The sequence below is a fragment of the Equus asinus genome, chromosome 16 (genome assembly GCF_041296235.1).
Source record: "Equus asinus isolate D_3611 breed Donkey chromosome 16, EquAss-T2T_v2, whole genome shotgun sequence".
NCBI classification, from domain to species: Eukaryota; Metazoa; Chordata; class Mammalia; order Perissodactyla; family Equidae; genus Equus; species Equus asinus.
The window spans coordinates 15,032,887-15,058,553 of NC_091805.1; the positions used below are offsets into that span (position 1 = coordinate 15,032,887).

General features: G+C 41.2%; 1 protein-coding gene across 1 annotated transcript in view; it reads left to right on the plus strand.

The window, feature by feature from the left end:
• Window positions 1–21,371, plus strand: part of GIPC2 (GIPC PDZ domain containing family member 2) — a 76,112-nt gene extending 54,741 nt beyond the window's left edge. Inside the window, exons 5-7 of the mRNA XM_070486663.1 lie at window positions 6,046–6,152; window positions 11,325–11,406; window positions 17,556–21,371. Of these exons, the coding sequence (XP_070342764.1) occupies window positions 6,046–6,152; window positions 11,325–11,406; window positions 17,556–17,701 (335 nt within the window). The 3' untranslated portion in view covers window positions 17,702–21,371. The remainder of the gene's footprint in view (window positions 1–6,045; window positions 6,153–11,324; window positions 11,407–17,555) is intronic.
• Window positions 21,372–25,667: the final 4,296 nt, after the last annotated feature.

Sequence of the window (25,667 nt, forward strand, 5' to 3'; positions counted from 1 at the left end):
CTGTGGAACCTTCTTCCTGGAGATGCATATTAAGTTTTGCCCATGATTTCAGGGAGCTATAAAAACAGGGCTGGGTTTTTCTCAAATGATACCTTAACTAAAGAACAAGATTTTGGGCACAGTTATTCCACTTTTGACACTTGTCATGCACTGTTCAGTCTCATCAAAGGAATAGTTAAGGGCAACTTTGTGTTTTTTTGTAGGGTTGGTTGAGGTGTTGGCAGCCCTTTTGGTTCAACAGGCAACAACGACGCCTTGCGCACGTGGCGTCTGGGACTTGCCTCCTTTTCCTTGCTTTTTATCTGCCCCAGCACCCTACCAGCTGAATTAAAACAAATGAAAACCCCCCGACTACTCTAAAGTCTGAGAAATGTCGGAGAGAGAAAGGACACATGAAAAAAAGGGACTGTGCAGTTAAAATCTTAGATTCTGGGACACAAACTAGATTTGATGTCAACTATTCTGAGAAATGTGTGTGTTGGGGTGGAAGTAGGGCGGGAAGGACACGAGCTGTTTATGGACCGTGCCCTTGTGTACGTCCAGACGTTTTTGGAAGAGTCGCTTTGCTGCTTAGACAGAATTCTGTGTCTGTGAAGTGTCTTCCCGTTGGAGATGGTGGAAAACCCTAGCGAACTGCCTTATGCAGAGAAAGGAAGTAAATCAACCGTCCGAGAGTGATGCTGACGTTAGCAAAGCTCTATGTAGGGCCCATACGGGGTGATCGGGACTCAGTTTCTGGCCCTTTCTCTCTGCTCTGCTGCCCAGGCATCAGCTTCATGATTTAGATATCATCTTAAGTTTAGCTCCACGCTGTGTCCCAAGATGATGGTCAGCAACTGCTGGGGCCATCCGCTTCCTTATTCATATAGAACGGGAGAGAAGAGTGTCCTTGCCTCAGAATTTCTAGGAAAAGTCCTTAGATTCATTCTGACTTAACTGACTTTGGTCACATGCCTGCCTTTGACACAGTCACTGAGATGAAGGGCATCAATTGGCTTGGCCCATTCACGTGTCCCATCCCTGAAGCTGGGAGCAATCAGCTTCCCCTGAACCACAGTGACCCTCAAATGACCAATGGGTCCTGAGAAGACAACCAACTAATTAATGTCTGTTTCCAGTGGCAACTCATAATCTTTAATAGAATTAAACTTATCAGTTGGCTATGACCTTGGTGAAATCATTTCACTTCTCCAAGCCTTGGTTTCCTCAACCGTAAAATTACGATAGTAATAACTGTCTCATATTAAATGCTCAGTTAAAAAAAGACATGACCTTTGACTTGACTTTCCCCGGCTGTTCTACTTTATTGTCCCTAGATGACGTTCAGTGTATGTGTGTGTATGTATATTTCTTTGAAATAAGATTGCACTCGAAGAATAATAGTAGTATAAGAAACAGCGTATAATGCTTGATAGCCACTTGTAGAGAGAAATTACACTTGAGAGGTTGTCTGAAAATGCGAGCCGAGAACTGCGGGCTCTAGGTAAAGGTGTGGACCCTACCTATTATTGCTTTGTAGCAATGTGTCAGTCTTCAAGAGAAACTTAAAATTTGAATTTTTATGAGAAATCACCCAACTTCTAAAAGTTGGCAACTAATGAAAAAAATCTAAAAATCCCGCATACCCAAGAAACATTTCTGTGGACCACATGTAACACTGAACCTCCTATTTGCAGCCTTGGCCTAAACGTCTGAGAGAATTGTCCTTTATGCCCAAGTCCTTTGCTCTGGTGCCGTCCGTGCACACTCAGCTTCTTAGGGACCCAGTGGGAAGAAAGTTTCCAGTGAATCGTCCCAGGATGCGTAGAGGCCTAGTGAACTGAGATCACCTGGTTGGGAGGGACCCGGAAACATTAACCTTGCACTCCTTGCTTTTGGAATCTTCTTAGCCACTGCCCTACCGATAACAATACAGTTCCTACCAACTATTAGTTTTCTCACAGGGGAAACCATTAGATATCAACAATCAGAATGCAATTGAGAAAATTACTCCTAGGCTTTACGATACCACATTTGAAAACTGAGTGTGAAGGTAGAGTTGATCAGACCTCAGATCAGACATTTAAAAAGGGCCAGATGTAAAATATGTGTTTGAGAAATCAGAAAAATAAAAGAGGTCTCTACTTTTAGCAGAAATCGAATGAATCATATTAGGATGTTTATCTCACAGTTTTGAACTCAAAGTGATTGGTTTGTTTCCTTTCTGTCACCAAAATGCTATTGATTTTTTTTCTTCCCATGGTGTCACCCTGTGTCTGTTGGGGAGCTAAGCCACGTTGCCTGTGCTCCCCCTCACAATAGCCCTTTGGCTTCTGTCAGCCCCCCGTCTTCCCTAGGGCTTGGGGTGGGACTGGACACATCTTTCCGCCTCTCCCATTTCCCCGTCTCTCCCCTTGGCCTTTATGCTGTAGCAGAGACCGGGCGTTGGTCTGTTTATTGAAGATGCCAGTTGAAACGGGGTATCATAAAGAATGATGCAAGTGTATATAAACATTTTAATTTAAAACGTATACATTCTTTTACCACTCTTTTCGTGTAAAAGACCCTTTCTTTGAGTAGAGGACACAAATTGGCGTTCTGTGAAGTCGTGCTTACATAGTCACAGTCTTAACGTGTGTCTCTGGGTTCTGTTTCATTTTTAAAACCGAGATATATGAAACGCTGGATGTTTAAAGATATTTTTTCTAACCTCCTAGCGTCATCTTGCCCACACCTAATTTTTTTTTTTTTTTTGCGACTCGCCCTGTATGGAGTCTTTCCAAAGCAGTTAACCTAGTTTTTATGGCAGTAATAACTCCTTGTTTCACACCTATTTCATCAGCTCATGTACTTTTAAATTAAATTGTATAATTAGAGTAACAGATAAAATTGCCACGAAAGGGTTTGGGAACAGACATGACTGCGTCTTGGTGACATTCAACTCAACCGTGGGGGCAGCTGTGCGCCCCCAGCTGTGCGTATCCTGTGCCCTAAGCGGTCTGCAGCAGGCAGGTAGTCAGTATGCTTCACAGGAGTGGGGGGCTCTGAGTCTAGTGAATGAGCTGGCTGCAGGCCGGGTACTGGTGTCTGCTGTAGGAACAGCATCCCTCTCGTTATTCAGCCCTGGGAGAGGCCTGGAGCACATCTACTCAGGAGAAGTGGAGTGACTGATTTAGGGCTTGGCCTGGTTGGTTAGACGTGCTTAAACAGGCCTGCACCCCCAAAGTAGGACAGACTGAAAACATTCACAATCTTCTAAGCATTTAAAACCCACAAAACTTGTTTTATTTTCCCTGTGGGTGAACAGGACCATCCTGCCTGTTTTCATGTGTAAACAGGTTGACTTATGTCCCTGAGTCAGGATCACAGAGAAACATGACTTCTGTTTCCTTAGCCGTGAAAACTGCCTTTCTAGAGGCGATCTAAGCCAGAACTGAAAATTTAACTTTTGCTTTGGTGCCACCAAGTGGTTATTTTTGAGATACCATTCTTGAGGAGAAGATGGGTCGACAAGCAAAGATTAAAAAAAAAAAAAAAAAAATCTGGGCCGGACAGAGTTGCACAGAGGGTTTTTAGGGCAGTAAAACTACTCTCTGTGATACTACAGTGGTGGATACTTGTCTTTATTCATTTGTCCAAACCCACAGAATGTACACCACCAAGAGTGAAGCCTAATGGAAACTATGGGCTTTGAGCACCACTGCGGTGGGGGCTGTTGACACTGGGAGAGGCTGTGCGTGCGTGGGGGCAGGAGGTATGTGGGAAATCTGTCTTCCTGCTCAATTTTGCTCTGAATGGAAAAATGCTTTAAAAATAAAAAATCTCCCATTTGACATACATTTTCCTTTTTAGCTACTGATGCTGCAGGTAAGAGCAAGGTAAGACAGACATCATCTAGGAAGGCTGGCTGACTTCTCAGGCATGGATGACAATCTCTTCCTGAAGTTCTCACATCCTAGAGTCTGGGTCCTTAGCTTCATAAATCCCAGAAACCTTTTACTTTTTCACTGTATCCAGAATTATTCGATTTTCCAGGTTATATCATACTCACCAAACTTACAAGAGACTTGTTGATAAGCCAGAAGGCCAGTGTACTACTTTACATTTAGAAATGTGTATAGAGTGGTAGGTGAAAGCACATGTTAGCTGAGCAGTTCATTTTCTACCCTGTAGGAAATTTATATGCGAGACAAATTATACTGAGTAGGTTGTTTGGTGAAATCAAAGTGGGCTGGGGTGTGTGTGGTGAGAGGAGTGGGGGCATAAGGGTGTGTATCTTGAAGGGGTGTACCATTGAGCTGAGACCGTCTTGACCACTTTAGATCCATACGTGAGTCTCAGCTGAGAATACTCAGTGTTGCTGGGTAGTACAGAATCCTAGACAGTGCTGATGACATACTCACCTCATCTTTTTCTTTGGACACCCTTTTGGAAACTCTCCACTGAGCATCTTGCTGCTGTTAATCCATCCTTTCTTCAGATGAGGTGTAGTGTGACGGGTACGGCCACCGCTGTAGACTTGCTGATGTAGCTCTGGTCTCCTGAGAATCTCTCTGGTCACCATGGTTAGCATTAGCATCATCAGCCACCATTTATAGGTTTTTGCTTAGGGGAGCTGGTCTACTTGTGATAATTTTTAATGATTTCATTCTCAGAGGAAAACTTATGTTTTATGTTTTGGTGATTGTGTCCTTGAATGCAGGTTAAAATTAACATGTAAAATCTTCAGTCACTTTGGAGTAGATTCCCAATAGCCAAGGAGTACTTGCTGAAGATGGGAATTATTCTGGGTTCTAAGTCAGTAAGACTGTCTCTTGACGTCTATGTCTTGAGAGTTTTGTACAGACCCCACTACCTGCTTGCATTTACCAGCCTGTCCTTGATGCCTCACTGGTGCTCAGTTATCTCCAGTTCTTGGTGCAGCATCCCCCCACCGCCCTAGCTCTTGCCCCAGACTGCTGCCACATGGGGTCCTCAGACAATGGGATTTGGGGAGATATTTGCAGAAGTTATAAATCGGTGACCTGTGGTTGGAATCTGATCCACAGATCTTTTTTATTTTTGCCAATGTGTTATTTTTAAAAGTTTGATTTAGTTGCCAAAGCTTAAAAATTAGGAGATTCGTACAAAATTCTGAATATCCAGTTTCTTTGCAAAAAAGTAGATCTGGCTTTGCAGGGCCTACCTTCCCATGAGAGAGGAAGTTCTTGGAGTGGCAGTGATGGGGCACGCCCCGCCCAGTGATCTCAGTGCCCACCCTCCCCTTTCACCCATTTACACTGCTGCTTGGTATTGGGGGGTGGCTCTTGGTGCATTGGAAAAACAAAAATAAAACACAAAACAAGCATAAGGAAAGGAGTGGCTTCCTGGGGACTTTTGCTCTCTGTCCCCTTGCCTGCCTTCTGAGAGGAATTCCTTCCTTGGAACCTGTTCCTGACCTCTTTAGGAACTGCTTCTCTCAGTACGTCACCTCTGAATTTGTCCCTTGTGCTTCCAGGGGGCGCAGTGTTGGAGTGTGTTGAGGAAAGCATGCAGACTTTGGGATCACAAGACCTGGATTTGAATCCCAGCTCTGCTTCTTGCTGAGTTCGATTTCCTTTTTTGTAAAATGAGAGCTGTAACTTGCTTGATAGGCGGGTACCCCAAGGTACCCATAGGTTCTCTCCCAAGACATGACTCCCGTTCTTCCTCATGATCTGTTGAAGTCCCGCTGAAGTTCTGCCTCTGCTTTCCTGCCTCATACACCTCTTTACTCCTACAATAAAGCCAACTGTTTTATTTTTTATTCCTTATAACTTCCAGTGTGTCCCATCTGTACATTTCACGTATTCCTTTTCCTTTTTTGTACCCAGACCTCTGATAGAGACTCCTGTGTGAGAATAATAGGTGGCAGGTGAATTTATCTTGGTTTGGGAAATTCTGTAAGAATTCTATAAGAAGGCCTTTTATCAAATCTCTGCAATAATTGTACACAGTCTTGTGATGGAAACTGCATTAGCTTCTACAGCAGGCTGTTGGAATTCTTTCTGAATATATACACCTTCCCCACCCATTGTATGTTTGTAGAAATTGAGCCAAGGTCCAAAGGTGGAAAGTCGTCGGTGGAAAAAATCGGTACTGCAAAGGGGACACTTCGCCTGAGATCGAAAGGTCCTGCCACTGTGGAAGAAGTGGTACGTTATGTTTGTTTAATTCCCATTCTGCTTGGAAATGTGTGGACGTTCGTGTTTATTAGAGCTGGAAATAAAGGTAAAATCACAAAGTTCAATAAAATACCATAGATTCTACTTAAAGCGTGGACTTTAATTCATGGCCTATTGGAACAATATGAAAATTACTGAGGGCATTTAACAAGGAAATAGAGAAACTGAGCACATGAGAAGAGATTGTGATCTGTAGCAGTCCTCAGCTCCAGCAGACAACTTTTTCCAGAGTCTGTAGACATCTGGACTGGCTCAAAAATGTAAAAGGAATCATCTAAAGCTCTGAGAACCAAGGAGAAGTCTCAGAGCCACCTGTGGGAGCAGACATACTTAACATTTTGATAATGAAAGACTCCTCAGGGAAAACATTTTGTAGTCATCTTTGACTCTTCATGTCCCACATCCCTTCCATCAGCAAATCCTAGTGGGTCTACCTCCACAATACGCCAGAATCCAACCACTTCTCACCTCTACCCCCAGCACCCTGACCCAGGGCACCAACATCTTCTCGTGAATATCACAGTCACCTTCTGGTCAGTCTTCCTGTGTTCACCCCACCCTCCCTCCTTTGGTGCTCAGCACAGCAGCCAGAATTATCTTTTAAAAACATAAGTGATGGGGCTAGCCTGGTGGCATAGTGGTTGGGTTTGCTCACTCCACTTTGGGGCCTGGGGTTTGTGGGTTCAGATCCTGGTTGCGGACCTATACACCCCTTGTGGGTCCATGCTGTGGTGGTATCCCACATACAAAATAGAAGAGGACTGGCACAGGTGTTAGCTCAGTAACAATCTTCCTCCAGCAAAAAGAGGAAGATTGGCAACAGATGTTAGCTCAAGGCCAGTCTTCCTCACCAAAAAATAAAATAACTGGCCCCCCCCCCAAATGAGAGCATGTTACTTTTCTGTTCAAAACCCTCCAAGGGCTTCCTATGTCCCTCAGAATGAAAGCTAAAGTCCTTAGAGTGACAAACATGCTCTGACTCTCACCTCTTCTCTGACCTTATTTCCCATCACTCCCCTGTTCCCTCTGCTCCAGCCACAGGGCTCTCCTCGCTGTCCCCAGACACTCAGATGTGTCCCACCTCAGGGGCTTTGTACAGCTGTGTCCTCTGTCCGAGGGCGTTGCCCATTTATTGGCACAGCCTGCAGACTTGCTGCCTTCAGGTTTTTGCCCATGTGTCACCTTGACTAGAAGGCCTTCGCTGAGTATCTCATGTAAGTAGCAGTTCCCACCACCTCTCCTGCTGCTCAGTCCTCCTCGCTCTTAGTTTCATCGAAGTGCTAAACACGGTAGGACTTATCATATCTTTATTTCCTTTTTGTCTATTGTTAGGTGCTTTGCTCACATGTCTTGTTTCCTTCAGTATCCCCAGCACCTAGTACCTGACACATCAAAGGAGCTCAAGTCTTTGCTGAATTAATGAATTAATAAATAATTCACTTAAGCTTGAGAAGAGTAAGGGTTTTGCTGATTGACTGGGTCAGTATTTGAGTGAAAAACACCAGCAGGAAAAGAGACAAATGGAGGGAAAGGGGTGGAAGAAGAGGCTGGCAGGGGGAAGGGACAGCAGCGGAAAGGATTCCAAGTGTCAAGGGCAGGTCAGGCCCACCCGCAATAGCGAAGATGGTGGTGAGGAAGTCATTGTGCAGGCAGAGGGGAGGGCAGGCGGGCATCTGAGACTCAGGAGCTCCTGCAGCAAGGGGTGCAGATACCAGCCCGTCTGGTTCACCATGTGTGTATTGTCCTAGGGTTCTTCACATGTGTGGAGAGCAAAAGAGTAAGACAGTGAACAGTTAGGAGGCTGTTTTCACAGAGGGGGAGCCCAGAGCTTGTGGGGTGATGACGTCTAGGGGGGTTTGTTGGAGCAGACACTCCAGGAACCCTGAGGCCAAGGTTGTCCTTCTGAATGTTTGAGTCACCCAGGATGTTGTCACTTTTGGGGAACCCAGAGGAAGATTTTGAGTCGGGTGCCCCTGTCCTGGCAAATGGAAATGAAGAGACCTGAGAGAGCCAAAAGCATTTTGAAAATGAGCTACGATGAGGCGTGTGAAAGAGACAGGGCAGAGCCTTCTGGTCACGCTGAGTCGTTACTGTTCCTGTGTCCAGCACACGGCCAGGCATGCGGCTGCAGGCCAGTAACTGTTTATTGAACGAATGAACAAACCCGTGGAAGAAAGAAGCCTGTAAAAGAATAGAGGAACAGTTGGAAGGAGCCAGAAGTGAGGAGCTAGGAGAGTGAGGCTGTGAGGAAAATAGAACAGACCTTGAACCGCAAAGGAGGCGGGGTCAGCAGGAGAAACTCCGCGTCACTTCAGGAGGAGGGTCATCTTCTAATAGCGTAACGAATAATATTTGTTAAGTACCTGTTATGTATAAGGTGCTGGCATGAAAAGGAGTAGCCGAAGATCTATCTGGGGATGTAGGAAAGATTCATTCAAAGATAAACATCTGAAACTCTGTTTTGATTTGCATAGTCTGTCCCATTAACTGGGGCAATTAAAAATAGCTCATAATAAAAGGAAAAAGCTAGTTTGGTGCTAAGATTAAATTTGATACAAATGACTTACAATCTAATTTCAGACATTAAAGGATTTATAGATTTCAAACAAATCATCCCCTTATAACAGAACACAAATTCTGAAAACTGTGAAAGATGCCCCACGTGTGTACCTCATAATTTATTCAATATGTGAGTGTGTGCTGAGACAGGCACAGTCCAGGTGCTGGTGATACGAAGATGAATAAAGACCTTGGTTTTTCACTTTAAAGGGAGAGAGCCATGAAAGGAGGCTATTACAAACCAGGGGCAATAGGGTTAATGTCCCAAAGGAGGGGCTGATCTCCGTTGTCAGGGATGGGGAAAGAGGGGCCATCAGGGAGAGTTTCCCTCCAGGAGAAATGATGGAGTTGGTTTAAGATGAGCAGGAGAGTGTTCTAGGCGTGAAACAATGATGGGCTTGAGGACCTTGTAAGTGTCCATCAAATTGGAGTGTGGAGTGCTGGAGGTACCTGGTGGGGGGTGATGAGGCTGGAAGTATTGACCTGGGTCAGGATGTGAAGGGCCTGTGCATAATGGGGGAGCCATTTAAGAATTGCGAGGGGAGCAACATAATCAATTTTGCATTTTAGAAAAATTCCTTTGTTGGGGTGGGGGGTGGGTTGTTGAGCAGGGTGCATTTGAGAGGGTGAAGGTTGCAGGCAGGGAGGCAAATTAGGAAACCTCTGCACATAAGAGAAGAGGAGGGCTGAACCCAAGCAATCAGAATGTGAATGGAGGAGAGCCGATGAGATCAAGAGCTGTTTAGGAGGTGGAATGGTAAAATATTGATGTCGGATTCAATATGAGAAGTACTGATACTTGTTGCGAAAACTTACAGTATGGCTGCTGGATACAAAGGTAAACATCTGAGTCACTTTGAGAGCCTGTTGCTTTCACCAGACCATTCAAAATGCACTGTAGAGAAGGCGAGAGTGGTGTATCATCTGTTATTGTTTCTAAGCCTTAGTTCAGATAAATGGGAATATGAGAATGTTGTAATAATATCCTCAAGGAAATAAAAATTAAATTTTATTTACAATAAGATGCATATTTTAAAATAAGTTTGGAGAATACAAAGTAACATATATTTATAACAATATTAAAAGTATTATGAATTTCTTATAATCTAATCTTAAATTCTACATTTGCAGCTATGGTTTTGCATTCAACTTCTTTGGCTAATTTCTTTTTTAGCTATGAAGCCATTTAAAACCAAGCATTTCAAATAAGCTGAATGTAGAACCAGATTTGAGCAAATATTAAACCAAGATTTTGAAAAAATAATAAAATATATCCAATCATGTTTTTCACTGAAACCTTTAATAATAGATTTAGGAAGAACAAAAACATTTTGTTACCGTTAATGCATAAAACAAGACATTTTTAAAATCTTTCGCCATGACTTCATCCTTATAAAGTTTCTATTTTTACATATTTTAATACTTAGATAATATATTCATATGGTATTGCATGTGTGTAATTTATAAAAACTACACACTATTAAAAATGATTAAAGAAGACAATTGGGTGATAGAAGCCAACAATTTAACACTAAATGAAGTGGTTAGTGTCCTTTTGGAGAACTGCAAAATAGGGCAGAATGCAAGAAGCTTTTGTAAGATAAAGAATAAAGACCAAGGAAGAGAAAAATAGGAAATATCTGGTTGGCTGGGGCCACACAGCAAACCTCCTGTGGGCTGAGAGGCCCGGAGTTGGCTTGGCCTGTGGGCAGTGGCTCACTGGATGGACTGCAGTTCTGGTCAAGTGGAGTATTTTCAGGGGCATGAAAGTTGTCTAAGTTTCTCTTTGCTGGCATGGCACCCTGGGCAGGAGTGGCTCTATCTTGGGCCTACAAAGTTATTTCAACAGTACGATAAAATTAAGTAAAAAATAAATAATAAGAGTAGTCTTCAGAAATGTTTTACTCTTGAGGTGAGCCATTAAAAGGTTGGGGGCAGTGGCCTGCACGATAAAGACCAAAACCCTTTTCATGCCCCACGGGACCCCTTAATATCTGGTCATGTCTGGGACTAGGTTCCCCAGTCACTTGGGACCTCTTGCCGTCCCCATAACAGGCTGTGATCTTTTATCAGACTCTGCGACCTCACGTAGACTTTGGTTATCTATCTATTGCCTTCTACTTGAAGTGCCCTCTCCTGCTTATCTGACACTAGTTCATCTTTGAAAAAACAGTTCTCAAGTCACCTTCTTTCTGAAGCTTCCGCTATTCTGAGAGATTTAAATTGACTTCCCTTGTGATGCCTCTGTATCTTTTATATTCTTTAAAAATTGACCTTATTATGGCTACATAGTTATTTACTTTCACATCTGTCTCCCCTTCTAGATTGTTGGCTACTTGGAGACTGTGTTCCTGGCTTTTCTTCTTTGAATCCATGACACTTAGCACAAACACTAAAAATAAGTGTTTACTCTACTGGTTTGTGTTGAGTTGTAGTGCAGGTTCTAGATATATTTCCATTCAAATTAGCTGACGTACACAGCCATGAACTGGCCCCACATCAGATTTTCCCCTGTGGATGCCTCGACATTCAAGAGATTGCACATAGAAATATAATCTCTTATTTCTCTTTTCTTTGATAAAGCCCTCTGAAACCAAAGCAAAGGCAATTGAAAAGATTGATGATCTTCTTGAGTTGTACATGGGAATTCGAGATCCTGATTTAGGTAAGATTATGCTATTTAAAAAAGTCTTATATTTCTTAATTTGATGGAACTTAGTGCTTATTTATGTCTTCCTTGCATTTATAGCCAATTATACTTTTTAAGTTAAAAGGTATTTCTGGATTGATGAAAAGAGTCATGAAAATAAAGATAATAAATAATAATGAAAAGAAGACCTGGTCCTTACCTCTTACTGTCTGTGAGGCCTTAGAGTCAAGTCAAGTTTCCTAAACTTCAGTTTTTAATCTATAAACTATAAATAATAATATTTCCTTCACAGGCTTATTTTATGGATTTAAAAAATATATGTGATGATGGATGTTAACTGGAATTATTGTAGTGATTATTTCACAATATATACATCTATTGGGAAAATATATATGAAAAGAATTTTGTAAATGATAGATATGATAGGTGTTATTATTTGACATGCATTTTATCATATATTGTTTGAGACAGATTTACATTGATTAAATTGTGTATTTATCATGGTATTAAAGTTGTGCACCATATTACTGAAACCTTGTGACCAATGAATCAGAAATATGAAGGAAGAGGACACACTTGGCATATGACTAATCAGGGCAGTTGAGCAGTTGAATTTCTGTGTATTTCTTATGTCATCATTAGGATGTCAGGGTCTTGGTTTATCAGTTAAGATTCTATCAGTTGCAAATAACAAAACAAATAAAACAATAAAATAAAAGTTGCAACTACAGCAAAACAAAACCCAACAAACCTAACTCTAGCTGGCTTAAGGGAGAAAAGGGGGGAAATGTTTTGGTTCTTATAACTTAAACCTCCAGAGGTAGATCCTGGCTTCAAGAATGCTTAGATCCGGAGTTCTCATGCTATGATCAGGATGTGCTTTCTTTTCTCTCAATTCTAACTTCATTTCAGGTCCCCATGGTATCTCCTGGCAGCTTCAGACCCTCCCTCATGCAGCCAAATGATTGCCATGGCTCCGCCCTCTACATCATCTTGGTGGCAAGCATGATGGGAGAGAGGGAGAGCCCTTTCCAAATCATTCAAACAAAATGCTTGGGATTGTCTCTGATTGGTCTGATTGGCTCACTTGAGCCAGTCACTGAAGCTAGGAGGGTGGTTAGGTCTGAGTCAAATGCTCTACCTCTGGAGCTGAGAGTGACTCTGAAATACAAGGGCTGAGACTGTGAGAGGCCTGGCCCCTCCCATGCGGAAGCAAGATCAGTGTTCTCTTAAGAAGGGCAGGTGGATGCTGGGTGGGGAAAGAGAGAGTGTGCCCTCTAATGGTGGTGTTTGTGCTGCATGCGTCCATGCGTGTGTGTGCATGGCAGTGCATTTGTCAGGTACTTAACAAATTTTTTAAAGTCAAAGACTTGGACTATTTTCTTTACCTTCTACCAGATAAGTATTTTACTCTACCTCAGCTAGAGGTATTTAAAGCTCATTCTTCCTTTTCTACTTCCACTCATCCTACTTTATTCTTATTTTTTTCTTGCCTGTCTGAACTTATAAAATAAAATTTCTATGGGGGATGTACAGATGATGTCTGTAATTGAAAAAAATTGGCGCTCTGTTTTTTAGCTCCTTAGAGAGAAATAGAAAATTTGCATATAATGGATCCTTGCTCCACACAGACAGAAGTTAAGAAGTTAAAGCTGAGATGATCCTACAGAAAGCCAGTGTCTTAAAACATTTGTCCCCAACCCTTTTACATTTGGGAAAATATAGAGATTTGCATAAATGATGTGGGCCTGTGACAGTTATGCAAATGAACATGCAAATGAGGGCACAGGGGATTTAGAGATGGCAGTGCTACTGAACTCAGATTAGGGAGTATTTGTTGGAAAAATAATATGATGGGTCTCTATCCAGGTGAGAAGTTTTCAAATCGTCTAAGTGTGTGAATATTATAAGGTTCAGGAACTAGCATATCAGTTGCTGGGTCTGGATGAACTTTAGGAGAATCACACTTTTCAAAGGTGAGAACTTGAAAGAGTCCTTAACTTTAGAACTTACGGGTCTTATAGTTACTTAAGTGTAAACTGGGAGTAAATAAATTAGTTTTGCTCTTTTGTTGTTAAAAGTATGCAAGTGCTTTGGACAATGGTACAAGTAATTATAAATGAATTAAGAAACAGTTCTTTAAGAATCAATTTTCTTTCACTCTGACAAATTTAGAGCACTAAACATTCCTCACAAATTCCTTGTAAATTAGCTAGTAATCCCTTTGTAAAGTTATTAATCATCTGTAGCAAATTCCTCCAATGACATGAAAAGTCATTATCATTATACATGATTAGCAATGTGGTCACTGAGGGAGGCAAAGTTTAAGGAAAGTAAGTATTTGACGAATGTCAGCCATTGTTAAATTAGGAATTTCTCTCATTATTCAGATCTGATTAGCAGGAAATATAAATCACGAATGTAACACTGATTCAACAGACGAATATATTTACTTGTTTGTATTCCCATGTTTCTTAGCTTTCAGAAATATTAAATCTTAAGACAAATTACAATGACATCAAATTATTTTGGAGTTGTTAATGTGTTTATATTAAAAATTTTAAAAAGAATTGTGGCAGTAAAATGACTAAACCCAAAACACTATCCTCAGAAAAGCTTTGGGATGTATTTACCATTTGAAAATGGAAAATAACTCAAATGAGTTTATATGGGAAGTAACCGTGAAGGTGACAGTGTTTCATTTGGTTGTAAAGTTACATTGTGAACTATGACTTTTCAATCCACCCATTGCCAACATGGGTTGCCTTGGAATGTTATCTATGGGGGGAGAGTGGTTTCTGGGAGATTTTGAGTCCTATAAGACTTTGTCTGGGATTGACCTAACTTAATGGAAAGTTGTATCATATATGTTTCATCATGAATATTTAACGCGACTGTGTAAATTATATATAGAACTACAATATTTTCTGATGATATCAATTTAGGAGTTTGCTGATTATCCTGGCAATTTCAGAATTTTAGGATTTCTAATTTATTAAGAGATCCAGAAATGTGTGGAAAGGAAATCTTCACTATAAGATCTTTTATAGCTCTTTTAAAAGTATATGATAATTTTAATAGAGATAATTACATTTCTTCCTAGGATGGTTTTCTTTTTTCAGTGAATTCAAAACAATGAACGCTAAAGAAAGTCATCCTTCTCAGATAAAGCCAATGAAGTTTTGGAAATAGATTTCACTTAAAAAACATTCTATATTGGCTGAGCTTTTGGTGTTGGGCTCATATGTGAGTTGCTTGAAATGTGTTGATATTTATGAAAAGTCTTAGAGAAAGTCAGTGTCAAAGACCTTCCATAGAAAGAGATACGGTTTCAGATTTCATGATTAAACTAACAATAATGACAAATCTTTATCTAAACCCCGCTGTGTGCCATTTTAGAAATTTGAAAACAGATTCAGAGAAGTTTGGTAACTTGCCCTAAGTTGGCTAACAAGTTAAGAGCTGAGAGTGAATTCTGGGCCTTTGATACCAAGATTTTTCACCTGCAGTAATACCTTATGTCTAAAAATTTTGTTTAAGTATTTAAAAGCTTAGTGGAAAATGTAGATTGACCTATGTCGCCAAAATAAGTTTGTCATTTGTATTGTAAAAGTTGTTCAGTAGTCGTAATGATATAAAGATATTCTCAACTTGGCCACGAGAGGTCAGCACTTAGCTGCTATATTGGTATCACAATTCTACTCTTTTTGTGGAATTTTTTTTGCTGGATTGTATTTAGGTGTTAAATATTATTGCAGTATATTGCAGATATATTATAGTTAGCAGATTATAAGCATTTTAGTAGCTGTCATTATGTTAATGTGATAGAACTTTCTAAAAAGTATTTCATTTGGCTAAAATTTCTTTTGTTTTTCTCTTAGAGATATAATCTTAATCAAAAAGGATAAAATTATACCAGTTTATTTCTCCTGTAAGGATGTATGTTTGTGCTTTATACATTAACAAAAATTCATAACGTGTTCAGTGCATGCTCCAGTCTTAAATTCTTTTAAAATACATGTACAAATCACTGATTTGTAAAAGATTTATGGAGCGCTATATTAAATACAGTATTTCCAACACAGTTATGAAGCTGCCTGATTGGGGTTTTTGTTGGTTCTACAAGACCAGGAGTTCCCTGAGGGCAGATACCTTGCTCGGTTTTGAGGAAGATTAGCCCTGAGTTAACATCTGCTGCCAATCCTCCTCTTTTTGCTGAAGAAGACTGGCCCTGAGCTAACATCAATGCCCATCTTCCTCTACTTTGTATGTGGGATGCCTACCACAGCATGGCTTGATGAGTGGTGCCATGTCCACACCCGGGATCCGAACCAGCAAGCCCCGGGCTGCCGAAGCGGAATGTGCGAATTTAACTGCTGTGCTGCCGGGCCAGCCCCCTTACTCCATTTTTAATCCCAGCTCCTACCACAGTACTTCCCCAGAGTAAATACCTAGTGAATGTTGACCTAATGTCTATTGAGAGGCACAAAAATAGTGAATTCACAGGGAGTGTGAGTCCTAAGTTCATTAGTTTGAAGCTTTAGCCCTTGGGCAAATTACTAAACTTTGAACCTTACTTTCCACATCTGTAAAAGGGGTATGATAAAAACCACCTTACAGAGGTGCCAAGGCATCAAATTAAATCATATGTATAAGGTTCTTGTCACGTCATGAAGAATACGTGTAGCTGTTATCCTTCTCAGCAGCGATCCCTAATAGCTCTTACCAGTAATAGTGGTCGTGGTAGCAGAGGTGGAGCATGTCGGCGGTGGGACTGGAGGCCTGGCCAATTCTGGGACTGTATTTAGTGCAGGCGTTTTTCTTCACTTTTCTGCTGTGCCAGCCTGAATGCGTGAGTGAGATTGTACAGTTTGGACTGTGAAGTTATAGTCCGGGCATCTTAAATCATGATTTTTCTCATTTCTGACTAAGGAAACCAAACCAGAGGTTGCGAGGCATTGCAGGCCAGGTCCAGGAAATATTGTTCCTGGGCTCCCGTCTCTCATCCCTGTGGCTGCTGTCCTCCCCTCCCCCATGGCCTTCTTACCTCGCTGGAACTCTCCCACCCCGCACCAGGCTGTCCGGCCACGTGGAAGCCCTCCTGCCTGACTAGGGCTTTGATCCCTGCACCGGGTCCCCCCCACCGCATCTGCTTCTGTTCTGATCATGCTGCTCTTCCATGGGTCGTATCTCCTCTCTTCCCCAAGCCTGCTGGTGTTAGTACTGGCTCGTTTGAGAAGAGGAGCAGTTCTTGAAGACTCTGAAAAGCCCTGGTGGATTTGAGCTGAAAGACCAGACCTCTGGGCTCATTCAGAGAAATCATACAAGCTTTGATTCATTCCACCTTAACCTGGGAGGAAAGGAGAGGCTGGAGCTTTTCTCTTGGCCTTGGCGTTTCACTTCTACCCTGCTTCTTCACCCAAGTCCCAAGTCACATTCCCACTGTCTCCTTCTGGTTGCTGGTACTTACAGGGGACTGAGGAAGAACCAGCTGAGCCTCATGGGCTCCCAGCCAGTGGGGGCAGGCTTTATGGGAGTGTGTACTCCCGAAGATGCTGGTTCCCCAGCCATAGAATACGGGGCCCAGGCAACTTACTAGAAAAACAGAGCAAAGGCCTCACCTTCACTTTCTATCCGAAACTGGAGAGGGCTCAGAAGAAGTAGACAGATATCTTCCTCCCCTTCTTCCAAGCCTGATTGCCCCGTTGCAGACTGTTATTTTCTGCTTTCTTTTTTTGGCAAGGGAGGACTAGATGCCATCATAGTTGGGGGTGGGGGACTAGTGGAAGGGGCAGAGAGAGCTAGGGACTATGGGGAGGTGGGGGAAGGGTTACTCTGAGTTTCCTGCTGGGGTTAGCCACGGGGTTTTCTTTCAGGAGCTCTTGCTCCACCCACAGGTATGCCAGAGGTTCCCAACTGAGGGGCTCCAAGGTGAAGGAGGGGGCCGAGGTGGCAGCTGCACAGCTGGGTGCAGTGGGCAGGTTGTTTGAAAATATCTTTGCTACCTCCGTATGTGGTAGAGAGTATCTTGTTATTGTAATTTGCACTAGAAATCTATGATAGATATGCATGTTACTTTTAGAAAGTAATTTTCCTGGTGCCGTTTTTCTCAGTCTTCTGTTGCTGTCTCGTGTATCATTAATTTTTAAAATTATTTTTGATAGCTACCACAATGTTTGAAGCTGGAAAGGACAAAGGTAATCCAGATGAATTTGCCGTGGCCCTTGACGAAGCTCTTGGAGACTTTGCGTTCCCAGATGAATTTGTCTTTGATGTTTGGGGAGCCATCGGTGACGCCAAACGAGGATGATTGTGGTGTGGATGATCCGTCTCTGGAGAAATGAACCATTGTTCCTTTTTTTAAAAAAACGATTAGATCTGTTTTTAGACACTGTTACGGACTCTGGTTTGTTTTATGTGTGTAGAGTACATTCTTTGAAGTATAATTTTGATTTCTGAGTATTTTTTAATGTAGTTGTATATGTAGTGTGCTTAAGATAAATTACCTTAAAATGTCAATTTTACTTTTCATTCAAAAGGTTTTTAAAAGTGAGTTTTAGGGAGTGTTTCTAGATAACTGATTTTGCTCCCCATTAACACCCATGCTTTGTTTCCCACATGTGAGTAGTTGATTGCAATAGCTTTGCAGTTCTTTTGCAGAATCTTAATGCAGTGAAAATTAGAATTAGAATATGATTTGCCTTGTAGCATCTTCATTTTGTTTAAGGGCATGATCAGGATATGTTCAGGAAAGGAAACGTGAATTACGCTTACTAGAGGTCTGGAAGCATCGTTGTTTTTGACCCACTGCGTAAGGGGAGAAAGATTCCTATAGCCTGTCGAAGTCTATGGCCTATTTTCTCTCTTTGTAAAACAAGGATTGATTGATTTTTCTTTTTTGCTTCTTTGTAATTCTTTCTTAACACTTACTGAAATCTAGTGTGCTGTCTGTGTGTTTTCATGTGTGAAAGGAGGGTGAAAAAGAGGTAGATAGGGTAGAAACCATTCATATTTGATCTTTTTAAAAGTGGTTCCTAAAACGTTATTTCTTTTTCCGCCCACACCTACTTTTATGTCACCCTTTATAAACCCTCCAGGGGAGGTTTTCATAGTCTTTGCAGAACTTTTCTTTTGAAAGATATTTACTCGGAAAATAACTATGTTTGAGAACTTTTTTTTCCGTTAAAGAGCAATGCTTTTCAGCCTCCTAAACTTTAAAGGAGATCCTATCAGAAATAGATTTTCCCCTAGTGGAAATACGAGAGAAGGGAAAATTGAGAAAATATATTAGCCTATTATTTTAGAGTTCTAACACTTTCTCTCTAAAACCTTACATTATTGAGAAAATTGAGGGTAAATGGCTGTCTTATCACTCTTATTTGACATTTTACAGATGTAAGAGAAATGGAAATGAATGGTTTCAACATAGATCATTTAATAAGGCAGAGCATGGTGTGACCAAGCATTCTTCTAAAGTGCTGGATCGAAAATGCTGTGTGCTGTCTTGGTAATCAGAAATAATAACCTGGGAGGGATGGATTCTAGGAAATCAGAAGTAGCTCCATTTTCACGCTGGGTTAATGCTCAGGTGACTCTTGTTTTTCCGTGCGACTTCACTGTTCCTGCCGTCCACTCCCCTTTCGCCTAAGTTTAATGCTGCGAAGCTGCTGTTCTCTGTCTTATTACTCTGAACCCTGCACAGAAACTGTTAGTTATTAATGTGTAACAAAAGTAGTTTATAGAATGTGGATTGTCTTATTGCCCTTGCCCATCATTTGAAAACAGGATCCAGCTCAGGCAGTAATTTGTTGTTACTTGTTTAGTGGGTTTCTTTTGGGCGTCCCCAAACACCTGTTAATTCTTAATACCACTTCTCTTAGAAGGACACACAAAAAAAGAATTGATATTTTTAGGGATGGGGAAGTTATTGGATAACTCAGGAGGCCCAGAGAAACATTTTAGTTTAAACAAAAAAATAAATTTCTTGGCCCTAGATGTTAGATTTGAAATGACAAATCGTTGCTTGTTATTGATGGGTATCCGTTTCCCCTCCCTTTTTGGATGTGCATGAAGACTGACACTCGGTGTGGATTCCTGGTGATTTATGGAATCTCATATTCACAAAGTGGGCGTGCTCACCGTGATCTCTGTGGAATTTTGCTGTCTACGGGGCTGATGTCCATGTCCAGCTGTAACTTGCTTGACAGCATTAGCTGGGCAGTCATCCTTATTAAGGGCTCCAGCACAGGTGCTTTAATACTAAGAAGTTTTTCCTTGAAATGTGTTTGTCTCTCACCTCTATTGCTAGACTGATAACAAGGTCAGTTTCTTTATGTCATTTTGTTCCCTTACTTGAAAATATATCTATCTGTGAACTTTGTGCCTTTTTGTAACTCTCAGCGCACAAAAAAGTAGCAGAATCTATTTTTAGTTGCCACGTTCTGCAAGCGTGGGCTGCCCTTCTGCTGCTACAATGAGACAAATCATGTTTTTTTCTTTTTTAACTTTCCATTTTGTTGGCACCACTAAACATTTTCTGAAAGACTCGGTCATTTTCTCTTGTTCTGTAGGAGTTTTTTCCCAATGGAGGATGATCATTTTATTCTTGATTTCCTTCCCTGCAAAACAGCATCGCTCAGTGGCCACTAAAAGCACGTGATTGAATGATGGGCTCAATGGGGCCTTGGACATAGCTTGGTCCTGATCAAATGTGCACATTCTGATGATGACAAATAGGTACATTTTGGGTTTCTGTGATGTTTTAAAAATACAATTATATCATTATATAATGTGAAACTCTTTAAGAATTCAATTATAAAAGCAGTAATCTGTTAACCTCTGTGGCTGCTGTATCCAATAATATAATGTGACAGATAATTAACTAAATAGAGAGAACTCAATTTTTCCAATGATGTTTAATTTGCAACATTTCCCCCTGTAACTTTAACAAGTAGACGTTTTCCAGGTAAAGCGCACTTTATTTAGGTTCATATTATTGCTGGACCTTCATTCATCAAGTCAGGAGACAGCCTTCCTGGTATCCTTCGGTTCTCATCGCCTACCTAGCACAGTAGCAAAATGAATTTCTTCTGCCAAGGTTCTTCTAAATAGAGTGCAGTTATCCACTAAAGATGTAAAAGATTGATCATATAATGACCCTTTCACTCTCTGGTACATCTTAAAATATATGGATACCAACAGCATTCTTGTTATTCTGGTGGAAGTACTAGGTTAGAAGGATGGTTAAGTGATTTACTCAAGCTGTGACTGAATGAAGAGAGAGGAGATGCTATTCAACTCCACAGTCCCAGGTATTAGTGCTCTGTGTAAAAAGCACATGTATTATCTTCTTGACACAGATTGAAAGAGATAGCAGAGTAATTATGAGTCCTTACATATCTCACGGTTATAAAATGTTTCTAAGATTGTGAAGTGTACAACTGGCACAGCCTGTCCCTACCGATTACCTGAAAACCTAGTTCTAAGAAATGACTCATGGTTCTATCTGCTAGGAGGGTGAAAGCTGAATATGATATCTTTATTTCAGTTGGAGACATTAAGTCTCTGTAAGACTTAAATATAGCTTTAGATATTTTTCAAGTATTAACAAAAAGCAGAAATTAAAAAAAACTTCTGAAAGATAATTTTAAGTAAACATTTTATATTTTGAACTGTTTGTGCCATGTAATAATATTGACTAGATACAGGTAAAATGTTCTTTTCTGAGAGACAAAAAAAAAGGTTTTCTCTTTTATAATAATCATAGCATATACTTTAAAATATTTTTTGAGATTGAATTTTGGAAATCTATTCATCTATATGTAGAATTGTAAATTATATTTTGATATTGTTTAAAAATGTATTATTTGCTATATTTCTACTTATATTGATCAAAAAGTGAATTATTTGTAAAGCTATAATAATTTTATAATATTTCTTATATTTAAAATATGACTCCTTAAAATAAAAACCTTTTCATGAAAAAAGTGATGACTGTTTTTATCATTAAAAAATCAAGATTTGGGGTTTTAAATGTTGGACTTTTTAGTTTTGTTTAAATAAATCGTGGGAATAATACATTTGATTAGTCGGGCCTTTATGTTCTTAACATATCTTTGGTATATTTTTTCTCAGTGTATTTTGTACAGATTATAATCTCTAAGGTCTTTTAGTTTTAAAATCCCCAAATTATTTGCTTTGGTTGAGGGAAAATACATGAGATATATACTGTCGCAATCCTCTAAGATGAAATAGTTATAAGCTGTCTCTGTTATAAGATGGAGGTTTACCCAGGGTGACAACTTCTCCTTTATTCCACCAATTTTATGGCAGTGGTTTCCAAACAATGGCTGGAGTAAGTAGAAGAAACGTCAGCCCAGAGCTCTTAGGTAGTTATGCCTTTGGATTCATTATCTCCTTCATACAGTTTGAAAGCCCTAACACAGCTGTTAGAAATCCTTACAAATATCATGCTAATTCTATATGTTTGGGGATGGGGTCCAGGAAACTGCATTTTGACACATCCTCCAGATGTTTCCAATGGAGGTGAATCTTGGACCCTTACATTGAGGTCTCTGAAGGTCCTGGCCGCACACTAGGAAGGAACAATGGGTGTGGCTTCAAGAACTCAGGATCCATCAAGGTAAACAGAGATATGAAAGAGATCGCTAGTACAATTAGGTAAGTGCTAAAATGGATATGGGTAGTGTGGGAAAAAGTGATAGATGACAGCAGGATTTCCTTTTTTTTTTTTTTTTGAGGAAGATTAGCCCTGAGCTAACTACTGCCAATCCTCCTCTTTTTGCTGAGGAAGACTGGCCCTGAGCTAATGCCCATCTTCCTCTACTTTATATGTGGGATGCCTACCACAGCATGGCGTGCCAAGCAGTGCCATGTCTGCACCCGGGATCCAAACAGGCGAACCCCGGGCTGCCGAAGCGGAACGTGTGCACTTAACCGCTGTGCCACTGGGCTGGCCCCAGGATTTCTTTTAATTACACTAATGTGGGCAATTTTCTAAACATAACTTGGTATGCTAGAAGAATTTATCATCATAGAGAAATAGACTTCCCACGTGGCACATTATGGATTAGCCCAGCTGATGGTTTTGCCTCATGCAAACCATGCAGTTTATATTGCAGTATTTGAGGCTTACCCTTGATGCAAATAAATATTGCCCATTTATCTTACCATGATTAGGTATTTTCTCCTTTTCTAGTTTTGCAGGTGAGGATCCTCTGAAACTATGGTTTTAAAGAACATTTTTGCTTTTAGTAGAATGGAATGGACGTGCATGATAAGAAGTTACTCTCAATGGGAGTAACTTCAGTGCGTGCTGTGGTTTTGATTATGGAAAAGCTAAGCTTAGAAAAATGCTACTTGAATTCTCATCTAGATTTCTCTTTTAGCAAGTTCCTTTCATGTAGGGGGTAGAGCGTAGAACATGATTCATGCTTCATTATTTTATTTTATGTCATGTAAAAATATGTGGGAAATAATGTTTATGATTTTGAAAAATTATAGATCTGGGACTGGCCCCATGGCCTAGTGGTTAAGTTTGGTGCAGGTTTGGTTCCCAGGTGCAGACCTACACCACTCATCGTTGGCTGTGCTGTGGTGGCATCCCACACACAAAATAGAGGAAGACTGGCACAGATGTTAGCTCAGGATGACTCTTCCTCAGCAGGAAGAAAAAAAATTATAGATCTAATGAATTAGTTTAGCTTTGAAAAACTAGTTTCTCTAAAAGTTAGAATTTCTACCCTCTTGTGGTTCAGATAGTTTATTATAAAAAGAATTTTGTTTTAATTTTATTTTAACAGCTTTCCAGTGAAAAGTAAACAAATATAAAAATGAAACGAAGACTTACTTCCCCATAAAACAAAACACTTCCTCTATTGCAGTGGCACTGGAGAAAAATGAGGAAATAAAATCCTGCAGATTTAAGGAGTGGTCGAAGAAACATGAGACACGTTAGCTTTGGGAGAAGGATAATGAGAACATTGTGGCCGTCTTCCTGCAATGTTCTTCCCTCCTCTCCACTCCTTCCTCTCCTGGCTCGCTCTTCTCTACTCAGCCTCAATCCATGGGGGATCCTCAGGCCTCGGATTGGGCGCCTATCCCCTACTCTACCCTCTTAGATGACTCCTTTTTTCTCGTGGCTTTACACATCTTGATATTGACAACTCCCACATTTGTATGTCCAGTTTGGACCTCTCTTCTGAGCTCTATACTCAGATATTCAACTGCTTCCTTGACATCTCCATTTAGTGTCTCAAAAACTTAACACATCTAGGATGCAACTTTAGATTTTTCTTAAAAGTCTTACTTCCTCAATTTTCTCTGACAGGAAGCAGCTTAAATTCAACTCACTGCTCCTTCACCTACTGTGTCTAATTCAGTAGCAACTCCCCTTCATTGTATCTCCAAAAATAGCTCCCGAATATATCCACTCTGTCCAGCTTCACTGTCACCTGTTTCATCCATGCCTCATTTCTCCCCTGGGCTGTGGCCACAGACTCTGCCGCTTTCCCTTCTTCCCCTCCTGCCCTGCTCCGATTTGTGTTTTACACAGTAATGAGAGGGCTCTGAAAATGTTTACTGTAGGACAGGAGTGCTCAGCTTTCATTAAATGGAAATGTCAACATCTCATTTCTTTTCTTCTCTGGAAGGGTTTGACATTGTTTTTTCTGTCTTTGAGGAAAGGGACACTGGGTTTTGGATGATTCACCTTCTGCTAAAGGGCCCGCAGTCTACTGTGAAAGAGCTAGGAGGAAGGAGGTGGCAAGAGGGAGAAGTTTCACAGGTGTAGACTAACGGCTATAAGAGAGAGAGAGAGAGAGAGAGAGAGGGAGAGTGTGTGTGTGTTGGGGAAGGAGGAGAGAAAGAAAGATGTCTTTGGAGGCCCAAACAGAGGAGGATTGTGTCTTGTTTTCCTGCAGGCACATTATGGGTAGATGGAATGTATAGACCGACGGGAACAAAAGCCTTCAGAACTGTCCTGGTCTCATCATGGCGCATATGCAGTAAGACCCACAGTGAGGGGTGGTGTTTGAGCACCCGAGACCCTTGTGGAAGCTTGAGTCATTGACTAGAGACCACCAGCCTTCATGGAACCAGCGCTTCCATCCCCTGTTTGTTTCTATCATCAGAGTTGGTGAGAATTTTGTCAGCAATCTTGCCTGTTGTTGTCCAGCAGGAGTGTCACCCCATCAGCCTGAACCTCTGGCTTATTCTTGGGGGTGCCTTACTCCCAGGCTCTTTTTGGCAATGACATGACCCACACGAATGAGCCTTAGAAAAGAGAGGTGGGCTCTTGGACGCCTGGGGGATGGTGGGGGGCATCCTTGCTTCTGTAGTTGCTGACCTGAACCAGTACAAGACCTTGGCTGGGACATGGGCAAATGACCCCTTCTGCTCCATGTTAGTGGGATCACGTCATTCGCCTTCAACCTCTTTCCAGTAGCATCCAGAGCCCTGCCCACCTCACTGCCATGCTGCCCCAGCTCTGTGCTCTGGTTTTGTGGAATGTTCCGTTCACTTCCAAGCTCTTACGTTTCTTAAAGCTTTTTCTCTGTTTTGATCACCCTTCCTCCTATTTGCACGGCCAGGTCCTTGCCATCCTTCAGTTATTAGGTTAAATGCCACTTCTCTGGAGAAGCATTTTTTTTTTTTAAGAAGATTTTATTTTTTATTTTTTATTATTTTTTATTTTTTCCTTTTTCTCCCCAAAGCCCCCCAGTACATAGTTGTATATTCTTCGTTGTGGGTCCTTCTAGGTGTAGCACGTGGGATGCTGCCTCAGCGTGGTCTGACGAGCAGTGCCATGTCCGTGCCCAGGATTCGAACCAACGAAATCACTGGGCCGCCTGCAGCGGAGCGCGCGAACTTAACCACTCGGCCACGGGGCCAGCCCCTGGAGAAGCATTTTTTGACCTTCTTCCTCCCCTTGTTCTCTGTATTCTTGATTTCAGATCCATCATGACACATCGTCATTTGTAATTATTTTGTGAGTGTGTTTTTATTCTATATTCTCCACTTGAATATCAGCTTCTTGGGGATGAGATTGCTCCTGTCTTTCTCCCTCTTGTATCCCCAACATTTAGCATGGAGCCTGGGATGTATTTAGCACTAAAAAAATAATTATTGATGAGGAACTTAAGCAAATTTGTGTTGAGTGACTACTGTGTGCTCAGTCGCAGGAAATGGATTGCCTCACCCAATCCTCAGCAAGCCCCCGAGGCAGGTCATGATTATCTCTATTTTAAAGATGAAGA